Consider the following 8,796-nt stretch of genomic DNA (forward strand, 5'->3'; position numbering starts at 1 on the left):
TTTTGTTCGACTTAAATTTTTCTGATGATGCAACTATTTTTCGTAATCAATGGAAACTAAAGGATAAATACCAACTGATTCCATTAGGCAAAGGCTTTTTTACAATCAAATTATCAAATATTGAAGACAAAAAAAATATTTTATTTCTGGTAAATGGGATGTTCAAGATCAAGTACTCAGAGTAGGAAACTGGAGTCCAAATTTTAGACCAGTAAATCAGAGAACATCCAAAGCAATGGTATGGGTTCAATTTCCTGGACTCAGTTTGGAATACTGGGATGAGGCAACTTTATTCACTATCAGCAAAGCAATTGGAATTCTAATCAAGGTGGATGCAGCTACTTTACATTTTCAGAGTGGGTATTATGCTAAAGTGTTAATTGAGATTGATTTGGCTAAGACAATTCCTAATAAACTTTGGATAATCACAAGGTATGGAGCTTTCTCTCAAGGAGTTATTCTTACTAAACTTCCTAAATTCTGTTCTAAATGCAAAATTCTTGGACACTTAACAACTGAATGTAGAGCTTCACAGCACTCTGCCAGAGAAAGTAATATTAATCAAATTGAGAAGGATATTATTATAAAACAGAAACAAAGATCTCCTTCCTCAACCTTGGATCCTCATGAGCATACTTCAAATCCTTCTGTTCAATTTCATATCATTGAAGACTCTGATAATACTTCAACTTCTCAGAATATTATTGAAGTTTCTAATTCTGTCCATGATCCTTCCTCTGTCCACACAAGTGAAGTGATTAATATTAATACTACTATGGAACTCATCAATCCTACTTCTGGTATAAATATTACAAGTAATCCCTTTGAAGTCCTACAAGAGAATGAAAGTGACTCTGAAAATGGTGAAATCAAAGAGGTTAGTACAGCTAATCTTTTAGAATTTGGCTCTATTTCTCAAACTATTGCTATTATTCCAAAGGCTTTTATTAGTAATCTGACAAATGATGAAGTAGGTTCCAGTAAAGTGGTGGGAACTTCAAAAAAAAACCTCATTTAAAGCTTGTTATAGTTACTAGAAAAGATAGTAAAGAATCTCTTAAACATATTGTTGACAAGGGGACTTTATCTCCTCAACCTCCACCTTTTAAATGAAGATCCTCTTTTGGAATATCAGAGGCCTTAAGAGACAAAAGGCCAAAGATAAACTAAAAAGTTTAGTTAACTCAAATAATTTGTCTCTTGTTTGGATTGTTGAACCAAAAATTAAAACAAATAATTTTCACTTCAAGCTCCCTGGGATGCATCATCAAATAATTCATAATTCTAAAGATAACTCTAAGTGTAATATTTGGCTTCTCTGGAATTGTTTTATTACTGCTCCTTCTATTATTAAGGTAACTAATCAATGCATTACTGTTGAAGTTGGTGGGGTTCTTGTGACAGAAGTACATACTAATTCTTACACTATTAATAGAAAAGAATTGTGGCAAGATTTGTGTGATATTAGTCTTATGGATAAACCTTGGTTAATCCTAGGTGATTTTAACATAGTTTTTTCTATAGATGAGAAAAAAAGGAGGTGGGAATCCCATTTTTGATGCAATGAGAGATTTTCAAGATTGTGTTGATTATTGTGGTTTGTTACAGGCTCCCAAAAGTGGTCTGGAGTTCTCTTGGTGAAATGGTAGGGCTGGAAGTAAGAGAATTCTTTGCAACCTTGATAGAGCTTTGTATAACTTGAAATGGTTGGTCAAATTTAATGGTTGGAATTATAAAGTTGGTACTAGAGGAATTTCTGACCATAGTCCTATTATTGGTGCTGATGCTGTCATTCATAGAGCTCTCAATCCTCCATTTAGATTTCAAAAAATGTGGCTGACTTATCCTGATTTTATGCAAGTGATCTTAGACTCTTGGAAAGAAGAAATCTATGGCGATCCCATTTATGTATTTATGAATAAACTTAAAAGATTGAAAAATTTTCTAAAAATGTGGAATTGGGAGGTTTTTGGTGATGTGATGGAAAATCTTAGAAAAGCTGAAGAAAAGGTGATGGAGGAAACTTTGAAATATGATAGTGATCCTAATGATATTAATATGCTTAATAACCTTGTGACTGCTAGAGGGAAGTATGATATGGCTGCCAATAATTATAATACTTTCCTCGGAGATAAAGCTAGGATCAACTGGATTCAGGATGGGGATGTTAATTCTAAATTTTTCCATACTAGTATCAAGCTAAGACAAGCTCAAAACTCTATATCTGAAATAGAAGATTATACTGGTAATCTTATTACTGATCAAAATGGTATCTCAAATGTGCTAATTGATTATTTTAGCAAGAAATTTGCTCATCAGGATGTTCATATAAATGAATCTTTCTTTGAAGTTGTTCCTAATGTCATAACTACTGATGATAATTCTTACTTAGAAGGTATGCCTACTGAAGATGATATTAAGAATGCAATTTTTGATCTAAACCAAGATGGAGCTCCATGACCAGATGGTTTCACTAGTGCCCTTTACAGATATGCTTGGGAGGTTATAAAAGGTGATCTAGTAGCTGCAATTCAATACTGTTGGCAGAGTAATGTCATTCCTAGTGGTATGAATTCTAACTTTCTTGTTTTAATTCCAAAGGTGCATGGTGCTAAGAATGCTAAGCAGTTTAGACTTATTGGCCTCAGCAACTTTTGTTTTAAAATAATTACCAAAATAGTTACCATGAGACTCAGTAATTACCTTCCAAAAATTATTTCTCCCCAATAATGTGCTTTTATTAAAAATAGGAGTATACATGAACAAGTTTTGCTTGCTTCTGAGTTAGTTAATGAACTGTCAGTTAAAAGAAGAGGAGGCAATTTGGGACTCAAATTGGATATTTCTCAGGCCTATGATACCATGAGTTGGGATTTCCTCTATAGAGCTCTTATTAAATTTGGGTTTTCCTCTAATTTCTGTGATTGGATTATGATCCTTCTTAATACTTCTAAAATGTCTATTATGTTAAATGGTGGCCCTATTGGTTTCTTTGGAGTTGGCAGAGGTCTTAAGAAAGGTGATCCTCTTTCACCTATCCTCTTTATTATAGCTGGAGATATCTTAAGTAGGAATATTCACAAGTTGGTTCAAGATAAGAAAGTTCAACCTATGGTGATAAGAAATGGTATTCATCCTACACACTTATTCTTTGTTGATGATATTTTCTTGTTTTGTAATGGAAATATGAGGAGTATTAATCATCTCAAAAGGTTATTGCTTGAATACCAAGAAGCAACTGGCCAAATTATAAATACTTCTAAAAGTAGATGCTTTGTGGGTGGCACTTCTTCTGTGAGGAAAAGACAAATTGTTGATTTCTTTCATATAGATATTTCACATTTCCCTGACAAATATCTAGGTATGATGTTAGTTCAAGGGAAAGTGAAATCTTCTCATCTTTGGAACTTAATAGAATATATGCATCACAGATTGTCTACTTGGAGTGGCAGATTATTAAGCTTTCAAGCTAGATTTACATTGGTCAAATCTGTTCTTTGTAGTATTCCAGTGTATAACATGTTCATTTATAAATGGCCAAGCAAAGTAGTGGATACTTGTGAAAGGATTATTAGGAACTACTTGTGGTCTGGTAATGCCGAGGACAGAAAATGTATCACTCTTAAATGGAACACAGTTTGCATTCCTTTTGAAGAAGGTGGTCTGGGAATCAGGAGGCTAGAAGACATGAATAAAGCTTTATTAATGAAATTCCTTTGGAATATGCTTCAATCTGAAGATGAATGGGCTCTATTTTTTCTAGCTAAATACACTGACAAGAATGGTAACTGGATTTCTTATTACAAGAGATCTTCAATTTGGCCTGGCATTAGATGGATAATTCAGGACTTTAATGATCTTACAAGATGGGATGTTGGTGATGGTAAACAAATATCTCTCTGGAATGATAGATGTATTTATGATGATCCCATTAGCAAATTGTATCTTGATCACCCAGTAATTACTTTAAATCCTAATCTGAAAGTCAGTAGCTTAATTGTGAATGGTCAATGGATGATCCCTGAAAATTTTCTCCAAATTATTCATACTGACCAGCTCCCTGTTCTTAGAAATGGTGCATATACTCTAATATGGTGTAACAGTCATTCTGGAGTGTTCTCAGTTGTTGATGCAATGAAGAAAATCAGTTCCCACATGCCTATATTGCACTGGCATAAAAAAATCTGGAATTCTGCAGTTTTTCCTTCTATCTCAGCTAACATTTGGAAACTTACAAGAGAAGCATGTGCAACTGATGAAAATTTGACTAAAAAGGGTTTCCATATGGTGTCAAGATGCTGCATTTGTCACTCTGATATTGATTCTCTGAATCCCATTCTATGGAATTGCAAATTCAGTAAGCTGTTGTGGAAAAGGCTGGGAGGTATTTTCAATTTCTTAACCCCCTTTCATTTGAAGATGTTATTAAACTGAGTAAATCCTCTAGTCCAATGATAAAAGAGATATGGACTATATGCTCTCATACTCTCATGGTTGAATTATGGTTTTTGAGGAATAACATTTGCTTTGAGGATGAGAAGCCTAATATCACCAAAATCAAAAATAAAATTATAAGAACTGTACAGGATTGTGAAAGAAGAATGAAAGGCCTTATGTGGGGTTCTGATTTTGAAGACCATATTTTACAATTTTTTCATTTAAAGTACTGTAAAATACAGAGAGTAAGAATTATTGAAATATTTTTCTATCTCCCTAATGTGGATGAAGTTTTATTGTGATGTGATGGTGCCTCAAGAGGTGATCCAGGAATTGTTGGATATGGTTTTATTGTCATAAACATCACATGAGAGTTTGTTTTTGCTGAATCAGGTGATCTTGGGGTTCTTACAAATTATATTGTTGAATTTATTGCAAGTATAAGAGCTTTGGAATGGGCCCTGGATAATCAGAAGCTCAAGGGGATTCTGCAGACTGATTCTAAAGCTTGTGTTATCTCTTTGATGAATAAGCAGATACCATGGTTTCTGGTAGAAAAATGGCAAAGAGTCATTTCTGGCCTCCAATCTATTTGTTATAGGCATGTGTACAGGGGGTAAATTTCTCAGCAGACCATTTTGCTAAGAAATGAGTACATCTTCAAAAAGGACAAAGTCTGTGCTACAGTGATAGACCAAGTTCCCTCACTCATATAGAAATCCCTGATCAACCTTACTATAGGTTTGTAGTGCCATGATTTTATTATTGTAGTTTGTCTCTCTTTTTTGAGCTTTATTTTATAATGGGCCTTGTTGGTCTTGTAATTTTGACTTTCTGATTTTTTATTAAAATCTTCTGCTTTTGTTTTAACAGTGAGGTTGAGAATCAGTGCACGGGATGATGTAGAATTCTTAACCATGAACTTTTTTGTAGAATGCCTTAAGACACAACTATCTGGAAGTGCCAATCTTTCACAAGGACAACCACTATTAGTTAGGATCGTGATGCGCATGACCGCATCAGTTGACTATTCCAAGCAACGCTTACCAAAACATAGTTTTTGTATCTGGAAATGCGAATTTCATATGACAATGGCATGTTGCAAAGTAAAGTTTCTAAGTGGATAGTCTTCAGTATTCCTCGTCACTTCCTGTTTAATTACATGTACTATATTTTTGTATGTAGCCACCTTGACAACTCTTGTCACTTTCTGACACTGCCTTTCTCTTTAATTTAGGAAAAATGGGGTAAAACACAGTTTGGTAACGGTAACCAAAACACATACGGCGCGTACCATCACAACACCCTAACCCTAGCCAGGTTGGAAGCCAGTGAGCGATGAAATATATGCAGGTGTACCGTGCATCACGAAAATTGGGAATGGGACCAATCCTCTATTGTCTACAATGGCGGTTTTTGCCCCAACAATCGGATGGTGCGTAGTCAGCTGGTTGTCCCAGCGGCATCTTAATTGAAATTAGGAATCATGAAACAGAATTAAGTCCGTTATAAGTCTTGGAAGATAAGAAATTGGAAATTTGGAAAGCGAAGATTTTAGAAACCAGTAGCCAGTACTAAGAGTGAATTGCAAGTAAAAGAGTGCCAGTCCAGTTAAGGTTTAAATTTCTCTGTATATGTTGGAAGTTCCCTTAATTGCTTGTTATAATCGTTCTGAGATATCTGGGAGTGAGGAATTATCTGGGTAGTCAACAATTTTGCTAAATTCTCTTGGTTGTAGCATCAATTCTACTTCTTTCTTCTAGGGTTTCTCAGCAAAGTCCATGTTTCATTACTCTGTTGTATCAAATCTTACAATGGAAGATCAAAAGAAGAGAGTGACACCATCAAAACTCAAGTTTAAAATTAAAAGAAGCATTAATGGAGGTTTTGAAATTGATAATTCTTATTATCAAGAAATTACAGAAAAGAAGACAATGGAGTTTCCCCTAAAGTTAAAGAATCAAGTCTCAAGTTCATCTTTTTCTCTTCTACCCCAATGGTGTAAAAAAGCAAAAAGGGGTCGTAAAAGCTCGGTATCATCATCAACAACATCGTTTTCTTCTTTATCATCAATTGAGAAGCAAGAAGATGAAGAGGAAGTTGCAGAAGCCTTATTGATGTTGGCCAGTGGATTTTCTCTTGATTTAGCGGAAAACAATCACCCAAAGAAAGACAGAATCATCACAGTGTAAGAACTGTGTTTGTATTCAATGAATGTTAATTTTACAATAGTACAGGACTGAGTCTTATATAGATTCACGGACTCAACAACGAAACAAATATTACAAAAGGTGACTGATATATTACAGGCGGTGAATGACAGACTGTAATTAATGTAACAGCTGTAACAAAAAACTAAATCATGTGGCTATGATTAGGGGTGCACATACCCTACCCATACCCGCCAACCCTACCCTACCCGCCAGTTTTCTAACCGTATCCTACCCTATCCACTATTTGGCGGGTAGGGTGGCGGGTAAAGATTTTCTTAACCGCTAGTAAACGGGTAGGATGGCGGGTATAGGTCATATCCTACCCACCCTACCTAGGGGTGCACATACCCTACTCATACCCGCCGACCCTACCCTACCCGCCAGTTTTTTTAACCGTATCCCACCCTATCCATTATTTGGCGGGTAGGGTGGCGGGTAAAAATTTCCTTAACCGCCAGTAAACGGGTAGGGTGGCGGGTATAGGCCATATCCTACCCACCCTACCCGTTGTGCAGCCCTAGCTATGATTAACAGTAAGAAAGTAGTCCGTACGGAGTATGGATGCTTGACTCATTCTAACATCCCCCTCAAACAGATGCACGTACAGCAGACATCAGTTTGCCCTTCAATAAGCTAAACTGTGACTTTGACAATCCTTTGGTAAATAAATCTGCGATCTGAATGAGAGTATGAATATAGGAAACCTGCAGAAAACCAGAACTAACCAGATCACGAATCATATGGTAGTCTACTTCAATATGCTTTATGCGGGCATGGAAAATTGGGTTTGCAGTGAGACTGCCTGCACCAAGATTGTCACAGTATAAACGACAAGAGAGAGATAAGTAGACGGATAGTTCTTCAAATAAGTAAGAAAGCCACAATTCAGCAGCTGCATTTGCAAGACCTCTGTACTCAGCTTCTGTGGAAGAGCGAGAGATTGTGTGTTGTTTCTTTGAAGACCAGGACACTAAGTTGCCACACACAAACACACAATAACCTGATTAGATTTACGTGTATCAGGACATCCAGCCCAGTCACTGTCACAGTAAGCAGTGAGAGTGGAACAATCACCATCTTGTAAAGTAATGCCTTGACCTAAAGAACCTTTAATATATCGGAGAATTCTTTTGGCCAACTGTAGATGAATATCAATAGTCATGTTGATAGGTGCGATAAACACCTAGATTTATATCTATTGTTTATGCTTTCTTTGAGAGTTTTCATGTAAATTATGTATCTTATGTGTGCTTTTGAGTTATTTAGGTATTTTGGAGTCATTTAGAGCGAAAGAAGTAAAAACCATCCATTTTGAACTTGAAGGGTAATTTAGTTATTCACGGACGAGTGATATCCGGAGCCCAGACAAGGATAAGGGACAACCAGTTGGAATCTAATAAGAATTGCTAAAAACACCCATGGGTGTTGATAGCCGTCCCATGCTAATAGACCTAGTTAGGTCGAATTCAGCTGATTCAGACAAATTTTCATTTCTTCTATTATTCAGCTGCAAATGGGGTGAACTGCTGGTGATTTTGGTTCAAGTTTGAGAAGATGATTTCGATGTTCAAGAAGGCAAAGAAAGGATGGGTTTAGACAGAATCTGATCTTGCTAACTAAGGAGAGTATGATTGTTGCATCTGGGATTCGAATTACAGGCATAGGAAATGGGTTTGCTGATGCTGAGAAGAACGAGGAAGAATTGATGGTTCTGGTAAGGGTTCTGAGTCACAGATGGAGATTCTAGTTCGAAGACAAACAGGAAACAATGGGTTTGAAACAGATTTGGTATATGGCAGCAGTATGATTTGAATTTGGGGATTCTGAGTTATGGTTTGACCAAGAACATATGGCCGGGAATGAGAAGGAAGAATTGAAAGAATCAGTTGAGAACGGAAGCTGCAGAGATGGGTTTTGAGCTGGAATTGAAGGCACTGGTGGTGCATAAGAAGGTATGAAGGCAGAGCTGGTGCTGCTGGAATAAGAGAATTGACGGTGGAATTCACATGGGTTTTGATGGAGATGATCGAGACATGGGATTGTTGAGACTGATCGAAGAGCAGATATATGGTTCGTGAATCTGAGATGGGTATTTCGGTTTTGATGGTGGAATTTGATGGAATGGATCAATGGTTGCAAACTGGTG

At 36.4% G+C, this 8,796-nt stretch overlaps 1 protein-coding gene across 1 annotated transcript; it reads left to right on the forward strand.

Moving 5' to 3' along the window:
* Window positions 1-235: 235 nt before the first annotated feature.
* On the forward strand, window positions 236-5,057 carry LOC113294598. The gene is made up of 6 exons (XM_026542985.1): window positions 236-970; window positions 1,356-1,540; window positions 1,650-2,395; window positions 2,465-2,627; window positions 2,751-4,384; window positions 4,831-5,057. The coding sequence occupies exons 1-6, from the start codon at window positions 236-238 to the stop codon at window positions 5,055-5,057; spliced, it is 3,690 nt and encodes a 1,229-aa protein (XP_026398770.1).
* The last annotated feature ends 3,739 nt before the right edge of the window (window positions 5,058-8,796 follow it).

The sequence above is a fragment of the Papaver somniferum genome, chromosome 7 (genome assembly GCF_003573695.1).
Source record: "Papaver somniferum cultivar HN1 chromosome 7, ASM357369v1, whole genome shotgun sequence".
Lineage (NCBI taxonomy): Eukaryota > Viridiplantae > Streptophyta > Magnoliopsida > Ranunculales > Papaveraceae > Papaver > Papaver somniferum.

What these genes read in the sequence shown, in the direction of transcription:
- LOC113294598 (XM_026542985.1), top strand. Translation starts at nt 236, where the DNA reads ATGGTATGGGTTCAATTTCCTGGACTCAGTTTGGAATACTGGGATGAG. An exon ending in GGTGCTAAGAATGCTAAGCA is followed by an intron (nt 2,628 to 2,750) that starts GTTTAGACTTAT and finishes TATTAAAAATAG; the next exon opens with GAGTATACATGAACAAGTTT. An exon ending in GTTGTGGAAAAGGCTGGGAG is followed by an intron (nt 4,385 to 4,830) that starts GTATTTTCAATT and finishes TTGCTGAATCAG; the next exon opens with GTGATCTTGGGGTTCTTACA.